The 25,425-nt window shown below is 37.6% G+C and overlaps 1 protein-coding gene across 7 annotated transcripts in view; it reads right to left on the bottom strand.

The window, feature by feature from the left end:
* Window positions 1–1,853: 1,853 nt before the first annotated feature.
* The window catches only part of KDM4C (lysine demethylase 4C), a 266,672-nt gene continuing 243,100 nt past the window's right edge, over window positions 1,854–25,425 (bottom strand). For 6 of the 7 annotated variants that reach the window (XM_026083604.1, XM_026083605.1, XM_026083606.1 and 3 more), the window contains 3 exons: window positions 9,442–9,561; window positions 5,489–5,581; window positions 1,854–2,786 (listed from right to left, as the gene is read on the bottom strand). In XM_026083604.1, coding sequence (XP_025939389.1) covers window positions 2,610–2,786; window positions 5,489–5,581; window positions 9,442–9,561 — 390 coding nt within the window. In that variant the 3' untranslated portion in view covers window positions 1,854–2,609. Of the gene's footprint in view, window positions 2,787–5,488; window positions 5,582–9,441; window positions 9,562–10,959; window positions 11,059–25,425 lie in introns of those variants that run through there. The other variant, XM_026083608.1, reaches the window with a different exon arrangement.

Genomic DNA, 25,425 nt, shown 5'->3' with positions numbered 1-25,425 from the left:
AATTCAATGGCTTAAGTAATAAAACAAAATTCCCATTATATTCTTTTAAGTCTAACATTCCTCCCTACTTAAAACATGGTATTATTATTAGAAGGGTATCACGACAAAGCTTTGCTTTCCAACAGAAGATATTTGACACAGCCACTTTCCATCCCAATGTCCTAAACACTGGGGGTTTTTTAAGTCAAATTTTCAGATTTTCCACTACTAAACAATGAGGCAGTTTAGTGCTTCATAAAGAACTACAGTGTTATTTTCCCTTCAAATTCTGAAGCTGTTTATTAAGAATCAAGATAATTATTTTTCCAGTTTGGGAAAAGAAGGACAGCTATTTTAGAGGAACATAAAAAGTTAATAAAATTATTCAGAAACCTTACAGAACTTCCAAAGATTTTTTTCCTGAGAAATGGAAGGAGAACTGATTTTTGGAGCAAGCCAACTGATTTTTTTAAATGAATATTTTACAACTTTTTTTTTTTCTTTTTTGTAGCACATTAATCAGCAAACTCCAAAGAACCTGAAGAGAAAGATGTTGACTCCATTTTATGGAGATTGGGTAATTTATTCACTGGGTCATAACAGGTCACATCATATCCAGGCAAAGAACACACATTTGACCCCTAGCCTCTGCAGTATCCCATAGGTTCATATATTTAATTACAAGATGTATTTATATGTATTTAACCAATGTATAACATTACAGTTTTGTGAATCTTCATGAGGGATAATAGAATCATTCTTATTCGACAACAGTATGATAAGATAAATAGGTTATCAGCTAGATTTAACTCTGAAAAAGGCAGCAACAATCCTGCAATTTGCAAATGAGACCTCTGTACCATTAGTTTTTATTTTTCCTCTACAAATGCCAGAAAGAGCTCTGATACTCTGAAATATGTCAGACAGCCCTCACTACACCCTACTACCTCGAGAAAGTGTTCTCAATTAGAAATACATTACAAATGTCACAGCTAAGCAATTTCTTTGAAACTAAAGGGATTCTGCGTGATTTCATGGAACAAAAAAGACAGTAATACAGAAAATGTAACACAGAAAAATTAAATTGTCAATTGACATGTCACATAGTAAATGAAAAGATTTCATTGTCCACTCTAAAAAACAAGAATAGTCATGCAAGGGCTACATTGAAACAAAGATATGTGTGCCTCAACATACAAAGGATCAAGTTTATCACAAAAAATCTTTGGTTCTATATATCTATTTTTTTGCAAAAAGCACACTAGAAACAACAGCATTCAAATTTAAATTGGATTTTGAGAGGACTTTTTTCTCCTGCAGCAGACAGTCAGAAATCCTGCTGATGGGCCAATTTACAAGAAACAGATGATGTCATTTTGATAAAGCTCTATTTTAGCTTCATATACCCAAGTGTTTCAGACAAACAGGCTGTAAATACATTCAGACTTTCTGCTTTCTGTGAAACAGTCAAACAGGTCAAGATCAAAAAGACAGAAGGGAAACAGAAAGACAAGAAATCAAAGTACAGTAACTATTAAGTTACTTGTTTAACACCAACCCTTGTGTGTGTCTGTGTGTATACTGCGTTGTGTATATTCATATTGCATATAGTAGAGTTGATTCCTGATTGATAACCACATCAACAGACACAGAATATAGTAAGTAAAAGGGCATTATTTATTTATTTTTAAGCATTATTATATTGACAGACTTATTTTAAAAGGAAGACCGTATTATATTAGTTAAAAACTATCCTGTTAAGCATATATATTTAAACTCTAATTTTACATACACATAATGAAAGAAAATTTTATTTTACAAATAGCTATTTTAATAGGCTTTATGAAAAACATGTTTAAAAATAACTGCCAAAATATCCATCTTTAAATATACAAAATCCCCTTGCTATGCTGAAGATTTCTTTCTCAAAAGCCAAAAAAATATTTAAGTCAACAGCTGATTCCACATCAAACCCCACTGAAAGCAGTAGTGATATAAAAATGTAAAAGCACTGTACAAACTAAATAAGTACAGCTTTTGTAGGTCTTAACAATGTATTTGTTTTAAAATGTTTTATAAAAACTGCTATTATTAAACTTAACATCCTTTCCTGTCTGCAGAAAAAAAATTAGCCACTGAAATCACCTCTGGCTACTAAAACTTCTCCTCTTCTTTGGGAAAGACAATGCAATACATTTTATCTTTGTTACTGGATCACCTAGAACTTGAATCTTCTCCCATACCAGTCAATGGAAATTTTACCACTGACTTCAGTGGAAGCAGGACTAAAAGTTATCTTCAGCATTTAACCGTGCAACCCGTCTTAACCTCACTTGATTTTCCCGTTTCATGACGCAGAACTGACAGAAAACTTGTAATACATTAACTGAAGAAATCATAACTGAAGTACTTGAACTTAGTAGGTTGATGTATGGACTAATTTGCTGTAAAACCAAGTGTCCAAATAAACGAAAACCAATTTAATAGACTGAAGAGATGCCATCTTCAAACCATCACAGCACCTGCTAATGGTGCATGCATTTTAACCAGCTGTAACCTGTCTGGGTCTCTGCATCACATGTGTCTGTGCATGTGCTTGTGTGTGTCTGTGTGCGACTTCATTGCATCCTTTATAGCCCCTTCTGGCACTTTTTCTGGAATGAGCTTTTCAAGAACGTGCGGTATCCCGGGTCATCCACATATTCGTTCTTAAAACGGGAACTCAATACTCTCTGCCTCTTCTTTTCTCCCTGAATTATATCTGCTCCATAAAACGTATCTTCAAATCTCATGTCAGAGGCTGTAGACTAAAATTGGACATTAATTACACATTCAGTTTCATACAGGCCATCACACTCTGACATAGTCTAGAAAAGTCACATGGAAATACAGATATATTTCATTACATCACTATCAAGTTAGCTATATTATTGCTTATAAAGCTMTATTAGAGTTTTCAGGAAACGCCTATCGGCTTGGCTCGCATCGGGAATGCTCACGGTCCAGCCGGAGAGGATGGTCAGGTCACGTTCCCGTCCCTGCTCAAACTCTCTTAGCTGCCAAGTCTCTTTTTATATGGCTGGGGCTCTGGGCAAACACTGCTTTTGCTGACCTCTGCGAGTTGCACAATCACAGGACTGTCTGTCTGCTTGGAAGGACCCTGCTAGCGAGGCAAGACCACAACACCTCCGTATCGCTTCTCCCCTCCCTGCAGGTCCATGCAGATTCCTTGGCCTTGTCAGGCAGCAGTTCTTTAGTCCCATTAGCACTTCTAGTCTGCAGCCTTGAGCATATCAGTTGCCAGACTTTTTCAGTCCTGTTAACTCTTCACTCGCTCGACATCTAGCTTTGGCATGTGCTATATACATCATTTAATTCTCTAGATCTGTACTTTTCCTTAGAATCATGTCACTAATGCTAGTTATCTTCAATTCCATCCAGAGATCAGAGATCACTCTCACTGAAGGTTAAAAATAGTAACACCGAAGTGATGCAATTGTTTGGCAGGCTCATTCCTAACAGTACCAGGTATTATCGACCACYGTGTTTTATTCAGTAAGTTGTAAGTGTAAGGCACTATGATGTGGACCACTGAAAAAAATGGGAGGAATAGGAATAGGAGTTACAGATTCAGCTACTTGTCAGCAAATGTAAAGCAACTGGGCATCAACTGAAACAAAACAGAGGGACAGCAAATAGCAAGCCATTTGAGGAAAAAAAAGAAGCAGAAATTTTTGGACAATGGAGCTTCCATTACTGGAGTCAATAGTAAAACTCCCTAGATTAGAAAATGCATCATTTAAAAGGAGTTAGTGTCACATATTTCAAGAAGGGAAGCAAATATTATAAAATACCTTTAAATTTCACCGTCTTCAGCATGAAGAGGTGAAGGAGATGTTAAGAATACTTTGAGGACTAAGCAGCATATTCATTAAATCTGAGGGATTACTAGGAAATCATGCAGAGGTCTGAGCACAGGCTGGGGTTTGTTTTATTTAGTTGACTAAATTTAATGTTTTTAAACTACACTTAACTCCCATAAAAAGTTTATGGTGTCGCACACAAAAATAAAATATCGATCTATAAAAATGCCATTTTTAAAAGAATAGCATAAACCTAGCTATATCTGTATTGTTATTCTTAGTGAAATGCAACAGTAAAATAGATTTACAGAACATCTAGTTAATTATAAATGCCTTCTACAAATAGTCTGTAAAAACAATAAATGGTAATGGAACACTTTCTGAACATAATGAAAAACCCCATAATGAATACAGCCAGGTGGCTCATTTAATATTTTTCAAGCCATCTATCTCAACCATAGATGGTTAGGACACTGAAAGATGAGTGCACTTATCCCATAGGAATTGACAAAAAAGTGTTTTAGTCAAGAACATTTGATCACTGCACCTCACATTAGAAAGAGCTTTCCTAATTTTGTTCTATTCCTTTGGGAAAACAGAGCATCCTCCTGGCTGAACACCACCATAGGAGGCCGACAGCCTCGTGTTTCTCCATCTCTCGTCCACTGCTATCCTTGCTGCCCCTGTGTCTTCACACATGATGCCAACCCTTTCCTCTGACACACCGCTAGCTTCTGTTGTACACTCTATCTGTTTGGGGGATACCTGCTGGGCACTGGCTGCAAGGAGGTGATGATGATGATGGCAAGCACAGGTCAGGAAGGGAAGGTCAGATTGAAACCTGCTTCAACTACCTCTACCCCTCCATGTAATGCCATGTTTAGTCCATGAAATTAATCTAAACAGACATACCTCAGAAAATATAGTATTGGATTAGTTGCACAACATTAATGACAAAGACAGGTAATAGCAATTGCCTGTCTCCTCCAACAGCAGTATGTCAGAATGTGGCCCTTTTTAATCATAAAGAGTTATGCTCTTTGTGAACCTCACTTCTTTTCCAAATGTCATATATTTGAACAACTATTTGGTGGATGTTGTTTGAAACTGCAGGAAACTGAGAAAATACAGGGAAGCTCTGGCTTTAAACCAAAGACTACTGMAAGGATGGTGAGTCCAGCCATTGATTTGATGAGTTCTGATCCGGTACTAACTAGGACAAGTTAATTGCATTTTTATTAAATTCAGTGCTTTAAAAATCACAAAGTTCTGAGAACACGGGAAGTTTAAAACAGCAGTATACATATTTCATAAGCATACAGAAAGAATGGTATATCTGTCAATTTAAAAAGTTTCCTAACTTGATCCTTCATGATCTGACAGATGTTCTACCRAGATGTTCCCTTCAGAAGGCAAGAATTATGCCTGATAACAGCATTTGCTTGTACTGGAAGAACAACTAACTGTTCTCACTGTCACTTGTATATTTGTGTTAACTGTTGTGCTAATTTAGCTAGCCATATTACTACAGCCTTTACAAAAATCTTTGTCCATTTTAAAGGGAGAGTCCAGAATAAAGCCGAGGCTAGTGTTATTGGCACTTTGAGCATATAAATACTATAAAGGCATCATCTGCAAATACTCACAAAACGTGCTTTTACTCTCTTAGGCAGCTCTTCATCTAGCGTGTATATCTCTTCTCTCTTCATTGCTATTTGAGAACCATCTTCAAACTCAACCTAATTGAAAAAATGGGAATTTAAAAATAAAGGAAGTTTCTGAGAATATCTCTGAACAAACACATATTTGCAAACACAAAAGATTTATATGGAAATATTTTGTTATCTGTTTTAGGGAGGTACAGTTAGGATAAAACAGAAAAAAATGTTATTTCTGATAAATTACAACCCAGTATAGGTTGAAAATAATCACTACTCAGTCTAAAGAGCAAAAAGACTTCAAAATCAACATTGACATGCATACATACAACAAAGTAAAAGTTTATTAGGTTAGGAAAGCCAAACAGTAGTAACAGACAACACTATTTTGTAGGAGTGGCACATTAAAATAGCTTCATGTCTTTTTTATTTGCCTCTAATTTTTTCACTTGTTTCTAATAAATAAAAAATAATTTTAACATCCTGTGCTTCAAGGTTGAGAAAGACCATGTCAAAAGAAAGAAAGTATGAGTGACAACTAAGGAAATACCAGTTAACAGAATTTTATTGAATCTGATGGAATTTCTTTAAAATGCTCTGTTCAGAAAATGAAAAGCTTTATCATGCTTAGGTTTAGATTTAATCCAACATGAACCCCGTTAGCAGAAAATGAGAAAGGAAATGTAACTAGGTGTGGGGAATGTTAAAATGCTGAGGCTTTGAAGCATTTACGCCTTTTCAGTAGCTGCTGATTTTTTTTTAATACTTCATCTAACAATAGTGAATTTCAGCTATTATCTGTGACTGTAGTTTGAGTTTCTACAGAAATTGTAGTTAAAAAAAAAAAGTTTTGCAAAAAGTTAAAAGAAGTCCCATCCCGCAGCCATAGGCGGCTTAATGAGACCATTTGAATGACAACAGATTTAGTTTGGAAGAATAAGCCCAAATACACATATAGGAAAACATTAACTTACCAAAAGTATTATCATAGACAAATCTGAAAAATCATGTATTTGAACTTGTAAATTAACTGGGTTTTGTAGGTTCAAATTAAAACCTTGCCATGAAGTTTCAAACTACTACCTTTAAATACAATGAATATGTTGGATTAATTGTGAATGGCTGAAAAAACTGATATGGTATATCCAATATCAACAGTCAGGGTAGAGATATATGAGCTATTAACATATTTCAAAGCAGGATTTTTAACAGCAATTTAACAGAAATGCACAAATCTGGAATGCATTTAAAATCCACCAAGCACAGAAGTGCAAAGGAATCACAAAAGTCACCTTTGCTCCTCTCTGCTGTTATTAGTAAACCCATAGACCTAGTCTGTAAGTACTAAGTTACAGAACTTAAAATTCACTTCGGCTTAAACTTGTTTAACCAAATGATGACAATGTAGCTATTTTTCACCAAGGCATAGGAAAGTCTTTATGCTATTCTTGCTCTTTACTGTATAAAATATTTGGCAATACGTTTTTTGTATCACTGGCAGAAGTTGGCAGGAAATAATCTCTGTTGACTCCATGCGATCAGAAAATCACTTCCTGAATGGGCAATCTTTTTGGGTTTCACTAGTAGTGTAGCAGGAGGAAACTGCTTCAAACCAGAGAATCTGGCATGTGAGATATACTGAACATTTACAGTGAAGAGTAAATGGATTTTTTTAAGCTATATTTCAGCATGCTACACTGGAAATAAATTTGCAGTACTGTTAAAGACAAACACGAAATTTCCTCTAAGACTTTCAGCAGTATCATGATTCACGCAAAATGTAAACCCACCATCTCTAATAGCTCCAATTTAATTCAGACTGCAGATACTATACTTCAAACCAGCAATTTTATCTAGTATGTTATTTTGTTTGTGCTTCTGCTACTGTACTGTATCAGTCTGTGTAGTATGTTATTATCTCCATGATTTTTTTCATATCAGGACCTTATAAATTAAAGAGTCAGCTGAAACTGATAGAAAGCAATTAATAGGATGAAGGAATGATTTAATCATCTCCTAAAACGCACAAAAATATTGAAAACAGTCATGTCAATACTGAAAATGATTACGACATCAAACAGATCTCAGATATTAACAGTTTCACGTAAAATAAACACATGCTTCATTTGGCATGTATAATTCTGCTTCAGGATTGCGTAGCAAAACTGTTTTGCAGATGTCCAACCGGATAACACAAATTCTGGTGCACTGTCATAGCTTCTGCATGCATAAGTGCTGTCACATTCTGTGCAAATGTGTCATGAACATGATGAAAATTCAGATTTATCTGACTAAAATAGATTTGTTGATGTTTTATAAGATTATAATAGCTTCTTTCAGAGCCTCCTTTTCAATTTCACCTTTTGTGGTAAGTTAGAGTTAGAAGAAGGGTGTATGCACATGCACATGTGCTGGGAGCTATCAGACAAAGTGTGCAGAAAAGAGCGGAGGAAGCACTACTAATGTGCATGAGGATAGCCTTGCACCCTCCATGTCATAGGCTTTTTGTAACCAGTGGCCATGTTATGGTAGCCTCCTATCCTGTCCTACAGATTGAAATACCTGGTAGTCTCTGAAGTCCTATGCAGTGCAATCTGGACTCCCTCTAATAACTGCTATTTCCCAAGGTTAGGGGCTGTTACAAGGCAGTTTACTGTAGTCTCCCATCATTGTCACTCTGAAGAACTCAGAACCTTTCTGAATCTCCTTATGCTAATCCWTTTTCCTTCAATTAATCCAATTTCCTTACATTGTGTTAGAGGTCAAAAATAAGACTAAGAAGTTCAGTTTTACTACATCAGTTTTTTCACATATGAAAGATAACATCATCTACCTTATTCCTCGGAAGACTAAATGTTTAGAAGATTAAATGCTTTGAAGATTAACATCACTATAGAACAACAATCTTTATATTTTATAAAGAACTTTTCACCTTCACGACATAATACAGCCATTAAACATAAGGCAAGAGGTAAGATTTAGAGACTAGCTCAAGGGATCAGGCACTTAAGGACTTGAGTTCGATTGCAAGTCATTGGCAAAGTGAGAAGGTCACCGCAGCAAGTCATATAGCCTCTCTGTGCCTTAATTTATCTACAGATACAACAGTAAATTTGCCATTTTTCTAGAGTAATGTGAGGCCCTCAGATGAAAAGTTACATAAGTGAAAATGATTATATATATATATGAATGAAATGTACCTAGATTCTCACTCTTTCAGAAGTGCTGTTATTATTCTGACTGTTTTATTGCAGTTTCTACCATTCACTTGAGTATTCAAAGCTGCTGACTGATTTTTCTCAAAGGCAAGCACATAAAAAAAACAATGATTATGTCTCTGAAATCAGAAGTCAGCTTTTTGCCCTTGCCTACAGTGCTCAGTTCCCTAGTTTGTTTGTTAAGGATAAAGCACTCTTTAGATTATGCATCAATTAATATGAAAGTGCCTCAGATAAATGAAAATGGGGCTATTTGCACTCTTCTTTTCACTGTTCTTCCTTCCATCCTTTTTATGAAATGCTTGAGGCTGATTACGGTCACATGTCAATAAWTACATTTATATCATTAATTAAATAATGACCTGACATTAAATAAAAGTAAATAACCTAGAGAAAATAACAAATGCCATCTTGCCATCTTAATGTTCCACCTCGTAAAATGAAGACTGTTGATTAATACTGACTTCTCACTAAATAACCCATTTTTGTKCTTTCATAAGAACAGATGAAACCTCAAATCCCAAAGAGTGCACAGTGCTTATTAATGTTTCAGACAGCTGTTAGTGTAAGTACATCAGTATTTATCAGCTACAACAGAGTCCACCCTCCTGCCTTCTGCAGCTCTCAAGCTGTGGCTTGCCACTCCAATGCTAGAGCAGAATGAGTAACTCACAATAAAGACATCTGAAAGACAGGCACATGGTAATAAACACAGACACTCACCTGATACATGTGAGCTACGTTTGTTCCAAGATACTTTGCACCATACAGTTTTCCATCAGGCCACTTCACCTGGACAACCTCTCCCTCTGCAGGTGGACCCAGCTTTAGGCAATCTCTGCTCTGTTTGCAAAGGATAGTTCTCAAGTCAGTAAGTGAGCTACTACATTTTGAAATTAACAGTAAACTGCTTCTTACAGCTTGATAATGGGGGGATAAGGGTTACTACTACCTGTGTTTCAAGTTTTATAATCTTGCTAATAGGCTAGAAGAACATCCTGTTAGCCTTTATGAAAAGGCAATAGTGACCAAAGAAACACTCCCTTAACAGCTTGATGTTGCACTGGCAAGACAACAYATGCATAAATCAGACAGCTATCAGCAACTGTGCTACATTTCCCCAAATTCATTTCTGTCACGCATAGGAAATGAAGATCACTGAAGTGCAATTGCATATTTGCAGCACTTTTTCTATTATATATTTAAGTAATTCATGTTTTAACAGCAGTGCGGTTTTGCTAGACGCTAACTTTAGCGCCTGAAACATACTCCTGACTGATCAAACTACAAATGGTGAGAATGTCAACGAGTGGTTTGCTCAGTTGATGGAGRAACACAGAGTCTAAGTGTTTACAGCAAGGAACTTTTTTTTTTCTTTTGAGAAAACATCAGGCAGTTTTTTCCTGTGTATTAGCTTGGATGCTGGCAGAGAAACAAGCTGTCTTTTTGATCATGTAAGGAAAATACATAAAACTGTGTTATACTCTCAGTAATTCGTAAATGTTCAGCTACAGTCAAACAGCTTCCATCAATACGTAAAATAAGAAATAGGTTTGACACAGCGCTGGGTTGTTTCTACATATTTGAAGCCTGTGAGGGAAGGAAGAGATGAAGCTACTTGCTGTTAGCTTTCATATGTAAGCCAGGGGCTAGGTGATACTGTGAGAAAGCACACCAGTTTGCAGACACGGATCCTTACTTTCGAAAGCACCTTTAAGGAGCAATACACTTGGAGAAACAAAATGAAGGGTAATTGCAGGAACAACTACGCTTGCCTCACTTGYTGTACATGTCAGAGCAGCACATTTTACGCTCATTGTGTCATGTCCTTCCCATGGCTTCCTTTGCCCCAAATGGCCCAGCTGAAGAGCACACCAACCACAGACCCATTAGGAGAGCAGTCCCCATCAGGAGCTACACGAATGACCGCTGAAAAACTTACGCCCTGTCTGTGCTCACCAGTTCTTCGGAAGCCGTGTCTGCCACATATTCACCCCCAAAGACAGGTACAGTTTGCAGTGTAGTCACTATGCACTATATAGTCACATGACTTGTGATATAAATTAAAAGCTAATTTAGTGGCATTCCCTGAGGTGTGAGAGGCCCTGCTCAGTGCCCATGTTGTATGAGCACACTGCTGAGTGATCTAAAATGGGAAGGGAAGGGATAAGGTCAAAAAGGATTTAGGTTTCCTGACAAGGCTACTCAGTATATGTCATTACCTCAGACTGCTGCAGCACTACTGCCATTTTCAAAGTCTCAGATTTATACAGAGTAGCTTCCAAAAATATATTATTGTTTTCATGTATTTCTGAGTTCGCCAGGCACTTCAGACTGAGGCTGCCAAACATTATGACAAAGAACAGAAAAACTGAGATCAAAAACACACCAGAAGTGACACAGGTAATAATACTTTTTTGGATATTACCTTGTTATCATATCAGGTTAGTCAATCCAGGCCTTATAAACAACTGATTTTAATCACATGTATCTTAATCCACGAATTTGATTCAACCCTTGAGAAAAGTAATGAAAAGCTGGACTTTCACAGAAACACGTGTTCCTGCAGAACAGATGCTGCCTCCCTGGTCCCTCAGGAGCTATGCCAAGGAGACAGTTCGAAACCATGCCCTGCTTGTCTGGCTTGCAAAGGCTGCTGTTATGGACACAGAAAGATGTATCCTCTCAACTTCATTACCCACCCAGTGGGGCTACCCTCTTCAAGGGTAGTAGGTGGCATTACTGCATTACCCTGCTCTTTATTACAGGGGTAGGGAACAGAAGGAAAAGAAGGGCTACTGCCTGATTTTCAACARTAGTATAGTTATGACTTCTCAGGGAAGCAGGGATTGCTAAACCCTTTCACAGTGCTCACTATAATTTAAATGAGATTATGTTTTGAATAGTCTGTCCTTTATGATGACAGTGAAGATGTCCGTTCTCATAATTATTTTACTTCTTCCATCTGTTTAGTGTAAAGCACAAAAAGGAAAACAAAAAACCAAAAAAACCCCACATCTTGGCTAAGTGTCTTGAACCAAACTTTTAAAGTGCATCATGGAAGATAGCAAATTTCCTAAAAACAAACAATTCATCAACAGTGCCAAGCTAAACATTAATTTTCCAAGAATAYAAACTCAGCTTGAATTGCTCCCTCTGCACCTTCCATAAGAAAAAATTCTCACAGCTTCCCTAGGAGAGCTAATGGAATTGCTCATATGGAAAATTAGAGTCCTCATGCAAATAACTAAAGTGAGCTGGAATTACAATAGAAACCCATTTTTCATGTATTACCACAATATCCCAGTCTATGGAACAGTGTTTGGGAAAGCCATCCTAAATAGTTTGTGCTGCTTTCTGCCACAGAAAACCTAACTTTTATTTTGTATTGATCTACAGGATTTCTTTAGAGATTCTATCTTTTTTCTGCAAAAATAATTTTCACCATTTTCTTCTGGGGCAAGATTAGACCCATTTCCCAGGCTGACAAAGCTGCAAACATGCAACCTCACACTTCTCAGTTGTATCATGAAAAGTCAGACATCAAGATATGGCAATCCCTCAACATTCCTACACACCAATTGTAAATAACATACAATGTGGGTTAAATCTACATTGAATTTGTAAACCATGTACATTTCCCTTACATTTTCATATTTTCTGTTCTGTAGATGAAGTCCCAGAACTGTACATTTTCTTCTTCATATAAATGGATACAAATCCTACCTATCTGTACTGAAACACTTAAGTGTCTAATTTCTCAATCCACCTGTTTCATAGAATCAGTGAATTGCTGAGGCTGGCAGGTACCTCCAGAAATCATCTAGTCCAATTCTCCTGCTCAAAGTGGGTGAGCTATAGCAGGTTATTCAGGGCCATGTAGAGTCRAGTTATAAATATCTCCACAGATGGAGACTCCACAACCTCTTTGGGCAACTTGTTCCAGTGTTATACCACCCTCATAGTAAAAAAGTTTTTTCTTATTTTTAAGAAATTCCAGGTTATGGAATTTCCTCTATTTCAGCTTTTGGCCATTGCATTCCATCCTGTCACTGGGCACCACGGAGAAGAGTCTGGCTCCTTCTTCTTTTCTCCCCTGCATGAGATATTTATGCACATTGATAAGATCCCCCTCAGCCTTCTCTTCTCCAGGCTGAAGTCCCAGCTTTCTGAGCCTCTTCTCAAATGCCAGACGCTCCAAATACTTAATCATCTTCATGACCCTTCACTGGACTCACTTTAGTATGTCCACGTACTTCTTGTACTGGGGAACCCAGTAACCAGATGTGGTCTCACCAGTGCTGAGTTTACAGCCATTTAAATAATTTCTTTATGAGCTAAAACCCATGAACTATAACAATTTAAAACTGTTCTTGATTATTACAACTAATATTTCCTGGTTTTAGAAACATTCAATTTGGGGTATGTATACACACACAAACACACACACACACACACACACACACATATGCATTTTATTAAAACAGTAAGCAATCCATTAGCAACAGATGTTGGAAAATATGCTGAAAAGATGCTGAAATACTGTTTTAGTCCCTTAATGCTATGACTAAGAAATCCTTGGGTACAATGCTACAGATACAGCAGACATTTTGCTTTTCTCCTACATTTTTTCTCTATTGTTATTCCTTTGTTTTTACCACAAAAGTTGAACAACACTTTGGTCTGTTAAAGCTGGACAGAATATTTGCAAGTAACAAATCCAGTTGCAGTGGCAGGGTGGTGATGGTTGACTTGCATTAGATATAAGAATGGGAATATATGTGAATCCACATTAAGAAAAACAAGGCAGAAAGTCATCATGTGAAGCATGCACTTGGATCCAGGAACTGAGAAAGACTGCAAGGCTCCCCTAACCTAAATATAGCCACCAAGACCTGAGGTAAATATGCAAATTTAAAAAAAAAAAGGACATGTTCCTAATATATAATATATGTTGTAAGGGCATTTCCTAAACGACAACTAAAAAGTATGGATATTCTGATCTAAGATGAACTGAAGAACAACTGAGACTGTTCTCCAAAACTGTCRGAAACAGACGTTCCTTGGATTCCTACAATTTTATTTTAACAAATTTTGCCTGGCAATTATGTTATGATTCAGCTGTTCCAAATTCTACAATTGTTTTAGGAATTATATAAACATAAGAGCCCTTGACTTCTTCTCGGTTTGACTGAAAGCAGCCAGACTGAAAACAAATATCTTCAGTGAATTCGGATGAAACTGAAAATTCTGTGATGCGGTGACCAAAGTCAGTTCAGTGCCTATAAACAGAGCATCTTCTGCAAATGTGGTTCCGATCTTCAGGCATTGGCTAAAAGAAGCCTGCAAGTTAAAGTGATAGTTGGGGGGATGCTGTAGTCTTTCATGTAAAGATTGAGGTAGAAAAGGATGAAATTAGTCTGTGACTACGCACATCAGTCAAAGTTAATTTACAGAGGCTTTAGTTTGACAGAAAGCTAGATACAGAGGTAAAACTTAGGAAGGAAAATATTGGCATAGTCAAAGTGAAATATTTTAATAAAGAAAGAAAATATAGTTTTCCTTTTGAGTTTTTTTTCCCCCATCAGTGAGGAAGGGCAGCAGTTAAATGAAAAAGACCAAATGGCTGCAATAAGACAATTAATATCACTTGAAAAAATTTTTTCTTTTCAGGTTAAATATATGAAAAGCAAGAAGCTCTCAAAAAAATCCCCGAATATAGTGAATGGACAAAATCCCCACCACTACATACCTGCTGAATCTAGCAGCAAAAAAAACATAACAAAACAAAACAAAAAAACCATTAGCCCGTATTTTCTGTAATTTTTTGCCTTTCAACAGTCAGTTTATAATTCAAAGTTTGATCTTTTGGGAGCTTGAACGGAATCTCATTCTTCCAAAACTGATTCACTGTCTTGGGTGAATGTGGAATATAATTGGTGAAGGAGAGAGTAAATCAACAGATGTAAGATCACGTACATTTAATATCATAGCAATAACATTGGTCATTGCCCTTCAAGTGTTTGTTTGAAAAGAAGCAGCAAAACCAAAGAGGAAAATGTAGCCTATATGGCATTTTGTATAGGAGGTATAAACCTAACTACAGCAGAATATTTAAAATTGCTGCAAGAAAACAATCCCATTCAACATGGAATAATGCCAATATTTGTTTATTCAAATCATGAGACAACTACATCAGATCACCTAGCAAATTCATTGAATCACCTGGCCCTTGTTAATTGTTTTGATGCTAGGGTAAAAAATAATCCCATCCTGATTCAAGAGAAGATACAATAATTGTGATGATGAAGGTCCCAGATTTGATCCTCCCAACTGACAACGTAGACTAATATGTCTTAAGAGCTGTATTTTGCCTCCTACTCGCACTATTGCATGAGCATTGTGTGGAACCTCTCCTATCAGGGAGAAAATCAATTTCCATCTTGATCAGATCAGAACATTTTTTGCAGGAGATTGCTAAACTCAGTTCTTACAGCTGTGCTTCTACAGTGGGCTTAATAGGGAAGAGGAGAATGAACAATTGCATTATAAAAAAGATTTGCAATCGGTAAGCTACTGTCTGAAGACCTCCTCCACTGCTGATGAATATTACTGGTCATGAGACTTCCCTGAGCAGAACCCTAAAACACTCAGATAGCTACAGCTGTTAAATGAAGATTGAGATTTCCTTTTCAGCTTATACAAAAACAAGGGTGGAAAAATGGAAAGATATTGATAAAAAGCTCATTTATGGTATACAGAATAAAGTGGGAATATTGCCTGTGAGCAGTTTGTTCTTGAAGTTTATTCATATTTACCACTAACCTCTCTGAATAAGCACGAATTATCTCCTTAAAGCTGCACTGTTTCACAGACCTGAGGTTTATATTCATGAACTGGCATAACAATCTATTTTGTTAGACACCTCCTTTAACATGCATAGTAGCCTCTTTCTGTTCTGCGCCATTTCATCTTTCTGGAACTTGTTAAGTCATTTCCACATCCACCATACAGTAACATTCCTCTACACTCTACACTGTTCCCATGAAAGTATCTCTATAAATTCTCAACATGAAGCAAACAACTTTCACCAAGCATTAACCAAGAGGGTAAACACAATCAGGTGGCACCCTTTCCATCAGCAGAGGGTTTAACCCAGCAGCCTTTATCACATGAATAATCTCAGCAACTCCAGTTTTATTTTCATCAGAGCTAAAAGGACTGCTTATCTGTGTAGCTGGCAGCAACAGTGCTGAGCCCTGTTATTTTTCAGCTCTTTGTTTTAAAATGTATTCTAAATAAAATATTTTTGTTTGTTTAGACTATATTCTAATTACAGCATTTTTCTCAATGTCACTTATTAAGAACTGATCTTTCCACCTCCTTGATATTCCCAAGTTTTACTTGCTGGTTTGCTTTTGTTTGCAAAACAAAGCACAAAATGGCTCATTGTTTATTCAAACTCTTGTCAAGTACCACTGAAAATATAATTGATGTGAACAATACAGGGCTAAAGTGGTTAAGTGTGGATCTTGCAACAGGTTTTGTGAGCTAGCCCATGTTTCTAATGCTATTTTATCCATATGTCTCTGTAACACAGCAACAGACCGAAATATATAAAAATTTCTTTAAAATTTTAGTCACTGGTAAAGGAATAGTATAGAGATTTTAAAAATATACACAGAATCTGGCTGGTATTATTCTCCCTGGGATGCTAACAGTTTAAAGATAGTTTAAATGTTAGCTCAAAACTTGGCAATGAAAAATACCTGTAACAATTATTTTAGCTGAATATATTTTAGACATTTGAAATTGATCATTATTTTTGTACAGTGAGACATCAAAACCCTCTAGGAAGACATCACACTACAGTCTTGCAGGAAGACCGTGTAAAAATCCCTGTTGCTGTGCTGCTGCTGTCTATATCCGAGGGCTCTTGAATTCCCCTGTACCGCTCTCAAGCAACTTAGCAAGAAGGAATGGCAAAAAAGCAGAGGTAAGCAGCAACCAGACTCCAGACCCCTAACATGCCTGGTGATGCAGACCCACTACATACTGTTTCCTCCCTGACTCACAGCTTTACCGACTTTCAGGGACCATGGTACAATATTCTAATCCTCTTCCTGGAAGACTGAAAGCTGATAATCTAGCCCTGAGGTTTTAAAGATCAAAGAGAAATAGATACCAAAAAAATGAATTAGAGCTAAATCAGACTTTATAATTGCAGTAAACCTGGCCTTCCTATCCTGCCTATCTCGATTTTTTTCTATCACTCATCATGCGTCTGTTCATAATTTATACAAACTTTTAAAATCAAAATATGACATAAAAACTGTCCATTTTCTATCATCTGCCACATTGCTTAAACCCATAACAATGGCTCAGACTTCAGTATCAGTCAACCTAACCAAAATTTGCATGGAGCGAGACATGATATTGACTCATCTGAGCTTTTAAAATCAGAAATTTCATAGTTCCTGAAAAATAACTTTAAAAAAACATACGTGGTCTCCAAAACTGATGAACCAAACCATTATCCTCTTCTTCTGGGGATACAAATTCAATTTAAAGCAAACAAGCATCCTGGAATTAATCACAGGATTCATGAAACTTTTATGGAAACAGCTACTTCAGACAACTTTAAATGAGATGCACAAACCACATCTGATTTTCACTGATAGGATTTTCAGTGAATTTCTAGTCCCTAGATCCATAACCTGAAAAGCATCAGAATGGCAGGTCTGATTATTGGGCTTTAGCACAGAAGCAGTCTTGTCACTGACTCCAGCTGGACTGGGAATGCCATTTCTAAATTTTCTCCTTAAATTAGGAACTGAATTTAATTTCCTGTCCTACTCCACTGCTAGTAGGATACCTACCATGAGGCAGTGCTCTCCGTACTAACCAGCTGAAGATCGTTTTAAATGGGTGGGAGTGCAGAACTGAACACGCGGTGAGCAAGCTGCCACAAAGACTTAGCTCTTCCTGTGCAAAACCCAGGAGAAAAGGCGGCTCCTGGGGCAAAGCGGGAAAGGTGACTCACATGGGGTTCCCCGAGGGAGCCGAACCTCCCTGACGGTGGAGCTGAAAGTCAGGCCATCCTGCTACGGCACATAACGCGAGTTGTCTCCTCTGCTTATGTTACTTCGGCTAGCATTAACCTTCAACTTCAATGCTAGTGATGAGGCTTCCACAGTCACGCTTACAAGTGACTGTTTTATACGGAGCATGATCAACACGATTACAGCTAACACCTCTGATTTAGAAAAGTCCATCATACAGACAAGTTACGTACTGCAGTTGAAAACACTGAATATATTTACTAGCATCATTAAAACAGAAGTGAGGTAAGAAACTCCTTGAATATACCTGCCGATGTCAGAAGACTTAACTGTGTTTTTCTTTGGGAAACAGATAGTATACAGTACTTATGCAAATTGTTAAAATAAAAAACAACAACAACAACAACAAATAAATTAGGTTTAATATGTTCCAAGACATTTTGAATGAAAAAGAGAGTGGTAGCTAATGTGCCAGTCAGAGTTTTATCTAAACAGGAACAGCTTTTTACACAGCACATTAGCATTTGAAAGAGCAGGCCTGATTCCCACTGGTGCAATTCTGTTTTTGAATTGGTATAAATTCACTGAAATCACCAGATTAACAGAATACTTACTGGAATTCAACAAATTTAGTCTTGGATCACAAGTGAAAACAGAATGCACGGTATAAAAATACTTTAACTTGTGTATAATACATTGTCCTTAAAATGGCAATGAATCTTCTCCTATACAGTGACTATAGGCTTTCATTAAAGGGAAATTGGAAGTCAGATGGATTATGCATTCATGAATGCAGTCTAAAAATTTTCTTAATTTCTATTTAGCTTTAAAAGTTACTATTTCACCCGTTACGTAATCTTTCAGCAAAGCATTAATAACACAAATACATGCCTTATGCTAACTGATAGATGCAGAATTGCCCAAAGGACCACAGTTCTAACCCAAACTGCAGAATGTGGCTTAGGATGTCCTGGGTGGTACTAGGCATCAGAAAGAGGTGCAGCATGGATGACACTGAGGAAGCCTTAATTTAGGGTACAAGGTGCTCTTACGGGATAAAACTTGGTGTGAGTGGTGGGAAGGTTGGGTTGGCAAAGACACCACGGTGCACCATGCCTGACTGAAGTACAAGGCCTGCTTGCTTCACTTCACATGTAAAGTTATAGCAGACTCTGAACCCTACAGTCCCTCCTCATCTAAAGAGCTAAAGTTCCTAGCAAATCTATTGCAGTCAAAGGAGTACAAGGATCAGTTCACGTCCTTCTCCTGCACTTGCCCCTGCCTCAGGATTTAATGCACAGAAAACGCTCCTCCTTTTTCTGCCCCCCAGCTGCACACATAAGGCAAGTCTGGAAGTAATCTGCTTCTGAAATGCACAATAAGTGGGGTGAATTACCGTATCTGAAACTCCTACAATTCCCAGGCTACCTCACAAAAAAAAGGGAAGGGGGAAGTAATGCTGTTTCCTTGCTCCAACCATTCTTACTTCACCTCAAGAGTTCATGTCTGAATCCTGAGTTTTCATTGCGCTCTGCTGTGTTCTTCATGAGTCGGCATATGGATGTACACTCACTTTGCAAACAGAAGGAGCATTTTAATCCATTCCTGTCCCTCAGCTTGCTGCACTGCAAAGTCAGCCATGTTATCGGAAGCTGCTGAGTAGTAGATTAGCTCCCATTTTGTTTCTCTGGCTGAGCTCTGCGGTTATTACCTTCAGCTCATCGAAAAACATTATTGATAAGGTTCTATAAAGTGTTCCATTATGAAGTGGAAAGCACGTTATACACAGGAAACCATGTAAAGATAATACTTACATTTGAAGATTTAATTTGCCCTAGTCTATCCTATATGCTTATCTACTGAATTGCCTGTCTCTCTCATATAACAGGAAACTAAAAAAAACAAAACCTACAGAAAAATTAATTCTCTTCTACATCCTGGAGTAAACAGAAAAAAATGCTGTTAAATCATTACAGTTACATTACTGTAAAACAAGTTTCAGATTAGAATCAGACTGTTACATCTTTTGAGGTTCTGCAACCTCAAGAGTTAAAAGATAGAATAAAAGTCTCCACTCTCAATCTGCTTAGACTTTGTTTTTAAAGAAATTTGATTTTAAGTTAGTAAGACTAAAATTTCGAATCCAGAACTTCATTTGCATTAATCTTCAGAGGCTATAAACAATGATTTATATATGGAAAGCATAGCATTCACAACTACAAAAATGTGTTTAAATAAAATGTCTCAGCTCACTTGAACTTCAGTCCAACTTTTCAAAACATACTAGATATTTAACTTTTTGGAGTATTTCACAGAACAAGTAAGCAAAATCATATACAATTCTTACAAATCTATTTAACACAAAGAGAAACCCAAGTTTTCTCTTCAGAGACATGTCAGGTAGTTCTCAAACTTGCCTTCCAGAATTTTTCAGAATTCTCCGTCTACTTTCAGAAATACGAATTACTGAATGGTAAGTTCACTTATCAGCAGGTAATTTTATAATGCTGCAAAAAATTTGTGCCTGCTTAAGACATGTCTTTGTTGAGACATAATAAAAAAGTTGCCAAACATATTATTATTCAGCAGTTCTCTTTTTCCTGCATCAAGCAAGTAGTTCTGACGACTTTTTGACTATATTTATGCCAAATCCAACTTATCCTCTTGTTCCCTTCAGATATGCATTACTTATTTTTCTATTTTACATTCTCAGAAATCACTGGTATGGTGACACTGCAGAGCATCCAAGGTATGTATAGATTGCCAAGAAGGAGCATGAGTTCAACTGCTCTAATTTCCTTAGCTATTCTCTGCAGATTTACATACCAGTATAATAAAAATGAACAATAAGCTATTATTCACTGTCAGGAGCCTAATGGATCTTTCACAGGTACAAGAAAGCAGCTAACCGCTGCTATTTCAGGTTTTGATTTGAAAAGGTAGACAAGCAGAAAACAGTTGTCAGAAGAGGTAAAGAGAGAAAGGTAGACAGAAAAGAAACTGCAGGAAAAACCTCTGGAACCAGTTTAGTCATTTACAAGGCCAGCCAGGTTTGAGGGGGAAGAAGAGCTACATAATTTGGTTTCTCGGGCAGATTTTCACAGAATGCAGCATCCTTAGGAGATGATTATGGTGAGAATCAAGCCCTCTCTAGGTTTTATACCCACTTGGACATTCATGGACCGCCAAGACTTAAGTGCTAGCCCAATATTTTCAAATGTTTAAGCAATATGGATATGCAGCAATAGCAAAAGTATTAATGCATATAGTAGTTGAGAATTTGATTAAGCTGTCCACACAGATATAACCTTGAGCTCTGGGTCTCTAGATCTGATCTTATTACATGCTATTCCCTTTTAAAGGCCTCTCTTCCCACCAACTTTAGAAATGAAGAAAGAAATTATTTTCTGCACTAGTGAAAGCCAGTAGAGTCACAAGCAGCTCAAATCATTATGGAGAATTTCTTGTCAATTTGAAGCTACACCACCCCAAGGGGCTGCGTTAGCCCACAGAACTCCATCCTCCACATGCAAAAACTTCCAACTACATTATGTCACTTTGCAGTGACATAAACTGTACAGTATCCTTCACCAAGCCTCCCTGCCGTACTTTGTAATCCTCCTTCCCCTATAAGGCTGTGGAAGAAATAATTTTGAAGAACTGCCAGGCTTCATCCCATTGGTGCTATATCTCAAAGGTAGACAAAGTAAATTTGTTCTGTCTCTCAACAGTCCACAACACACAGAAAGTAATAATATCCTTGGGACAATCTGTATCCAGGCTGACCCCTATACCTATACTTTGCCCCAATTAGTTCACCTCATCTCAGGCAACTACTGAGATTATAAATGCCAATGCAACTTCAAATACCTGCCAGGTATCTAGGCCAGGAAGGATCATTTAGCATCTCAAACAGCCAAGAATCAGCAAGAAAAAAAGGATAATTGGCAAGTCTAGACGCACAGTATGTGTATACTTTAGAGTGAGGGTCAGGAGCTGTTGAAGCTTTCATTTCATAATTTTGTAGGGATGTCAAGTAAGCATTGGTGGGCAAGGACAGAAGTAGAGGATTGCAAAGAAGCTCCCTGTCTGAGAAAAGTCTTTTTTAAATAGCTTCTCAAATTGCCTTGCTATTATACTGGCAGGTTTTTGTTCAAATGCTAGTAACTAAAATGTGCTCCATTCTATTACAAAGAAAGCAGAGGATAATAATTTGGGGCTTTGTGAAATTTAGGTGCACGCTATAAGCAGTTGTAGCCTTCTTGATAATTTCAGTGATGTATTTTTGCTGTCAGAGTTCTAAATGGCCCCGTTCCTCCCTTCATTGCCAGTGGTGAATTTCAAGTATTGATAGACACAGAAAGATAGAGCTTAATCTTCACCATTCTTTTCACACTGAAGGCTCTCTTGGGTCCACTACAGAAAGAAGGTAGTCACATTAGTATTAGCATAATTCTGTTAAGGGTTCCAGGTATCACTGCTGGCATATAGAAAATCCGCTGCTTGATGAGGGATTTTTTCATGCTTGAATTCATTCAGACAAAGCAGCTTCCATTTCAAAAAGGAGTGGTCGACCAAGAAAAAAAATATTAAGCAGATCTTGGATGGACTGAATTGATACATGAAAAAATAATATTTTTGTTTCTCTTTTTGACAGTCTTAGCTTCTGTTTGAATGCTGTCTTAAACTGAGCTAACATACGCTTTTTCAAAGGTATGGTTTTTGGATATTATCAGGCCCACAAAAAATTTCAGTAACGAGGTTCTGAAAAACAAACTCATTGGACCCTTGAAAATAGCAATCAAGTGCTAGTACAAGTCCAAACACTTCAGACTTCCTCATCTCTTAAGATGCCCTTCTTTCTAAGGAACATTTACAGCAGCATTTCATAAGCTATAATTTGGGATGGTATTCAGGTTATAAATTTTAATCAGTAAAGTCCATTACATTTTGGCCTGTGGGTATTTTAGCTCATGGACCAGCCTTAGAGTCTGAATGGAGAACTCCTGAATTTATACACTTGACGGTAAGCTAAACTGCAATGTGTGTGTGTCATGGCAGCAGGAGCAAGTACACTCATTGCTGTTCACCTAATTTGCTGAGCAATCAGATGGTGAAACCTTGACAGCAAAGAATTCTATGTGAACTGGTTATTGGAGAACCAGAGTACTTACTGGGGCAAGTGGGAATGTCCATTCCTGCTGCAACATCTCTGCTAGGACTATTACCTAGTTTAGCAAGTTCCTTCACGTGCGCTCACCTCTCCTGCAATCAGACCTTCTTGCAGACTTACTCTTATGCTAACTCCACAATCTTTTTTCTTCCTTTCTTCCTTAAAATAAATATAATTTGGTGAGACCTTTCTCACCCCCCACCAGACCTCCCTTTCTAGGATTGGCTAGAATTTTAATGAGGTAATGTGGGAACAGCTGCATCCTTAGTTCTAATGACTTTTTTTTTTTTTTTTAACTATACTCACTGTTAAGGCACTTTTGACAGATACAATACATGGAGAAAGATACATACAAATACATAGAAAACCCCTATCTAAACAAATCCGGCCCAGCATATTGACATCTAGAAAACTGCCAAGCTGTTCCAGTGGAGATACGTCTGTCAGGTATCAAAAAACAAAAAAAAACAAACAAAACCCTAGCAACCGTGGGAAGCCCTCCCCAACCGAGCAGTGTAAAGAGCAGTGCAGCATCTGTTAGCTGACACCTGGCCCGCTGGGTCCGCCTGGTGCTGAGACCCGGTGTGCGTGACAGGCTCCAGAGCATTACCGCATAATCCTTCAAGAAGGGGCAAGTGGCACTCATACGTGCTGTTGTTGGTAGCGCTTACTGAGGATGGCAGCACATGCACTCCTCACTCGCACGTCCGTATGGTTAAACCAACTGTTAAGGCTGCCATCCCATCTCCTTATAGATTTGACATGCTATCCTCCCCATTGCAGTCTTTCTGCGACATATGGAGAGGGTTATCCTGCGGTTTTGTGTAGCAGAAAACTGCATGCATATACTTTTTGGCACCTTCTCACACCTGTAGCATGGAAGGCTGACTGGTTAGTACATCACCAAGCTAACTAATGGTTTTAAACATTGTAATTCAGGAGTGATTTTTCTAAAAAATTCTGACATGGTAGAAATAAGATAGAGCACCCAAACAATTACTTGAAATAAAAAAGAAACTAGAATATAGCTACACCTATTTGGCAAATCCTGATCTATTTAGCAAATGCTAACACAAATCAAGAAAAATATATACAAGAAGAGAACAATGTATACTCTGCTTTGGTAGTTATTGAATACTTACATGCACACAGACTTTCATGAAGGAGACTGAAATTTACCTGCTCCCTATTTTCCTCCTTAAAAATAAATCACTGTGTCTGAACACTGAAATAGCGGTCTACTATGAGCTGAGCTGAAATTATGTAGTGGATTCAACACATACTGGAAAAGCAGAAGGCTCCTGCTATCTTTGTGAGCTAGTCGAAAAGTGAAAACAGATTAGAGAAATAAATTCTTCAATAGGCAGCAACATTGCTTTCACACCAGATTTGATGAATAAGTCCTCCCAGCGGCACTAACACCTGATACGCACATTGCATGGATTAGCAAGTTTTAGTCCAGGCAGAAGAAAAAACAGGTTTTTTTTCCTTCCAATAACTGCTGCAGGTATATTATCTAATGAAAACACAACAAGATTTCTCTAAGGAATGTGAAATTCGTTTGGTGTTTCCATCAAACAATTATATGTTGTTCATCCACTATCTGAGAAGCACTGAGGCATATCCAGGCCTGATTACATTTCTTCCTAGCTCCAGATCAGACTACCCCACTAGAGTGGCAAGCAGTTTCTCATCTCTGCCATACCAGATCCTTGATGCAGGCATACACAAGAGAGGGGTTTCTAATAACAATACAGCCACATTTGCTTAATATCTTGATGATCCTAAATCAAAATGCCTTTGATCATTAATGGAGCCTTTCAGAGTATTTCAAATTAAAGGATAAATTTTCAAAGACATGAAACAGGGATTTGCTGCCTGTCTTCTGTTAACATCAGTGGGAGGTAAACAGCTAAATTCCCGTAGGCTGCTTTGAAATGCACCCCCTCAAATGCCATATTTTCAAAAGGCATCAGACTTTTCAATAACTAAGAAGCTTCCAAGAACAACAGTATCATTTCCACTGATGCTATCTGACAGTCAACGCTACTTCCATGAAAACATTAGGCCTGCAGAAAACAGAACAGCTCGAAGACATCTTTACAGGACAGGAACATTGAGCCTTGTTGGGGCTGCATCCCTTGAACTGCTAAGCATACGCCCTCACGTAGACCCGACTCTCCCTCTACATCCAGCACAGGCCACAGCGCGAAGTGAAAAGCAGTCTGGCAACAAACGGCGCTTTTGCATACTGGTGTTAGCCTCCTGGAGGCTGTAACTCATTATTTAGTAGGAGGTACACCAAAAAAATCAGTTCTGCACAAAGAAGCCTCGCGACCACAGGAACATGAAGGTAAACAAGGATTAGAGTCATATGGCGACACAGATGTCAAACAGCATCTGATGAACACAATGAAGGTTACTCTTCCAATCTATTCATTGTAAATACAGAAGGAAACAGAATCTTTCCCA

This window comes from Apteryx rowi, unplaced genomic scaffold, assembly GCF_003343035.1.
Source record: "Apteryx rowi isolate R43461 unplaced genomic scaffold, aptRow1 scaffold_61, whole genome shotgun sequence".
Classification (NCBI taxonomy): Eukaryota; Metazoa; Chordata; class Aves; order Apterygiformes; family Apterygidae; genus Apteryx; species Apteryx rowi.
The sequence above is the reverse complement of the archived record's forward strand: the minus strand, read 5'-3'. Positions and strand labels throughout refer to the sequence as shown.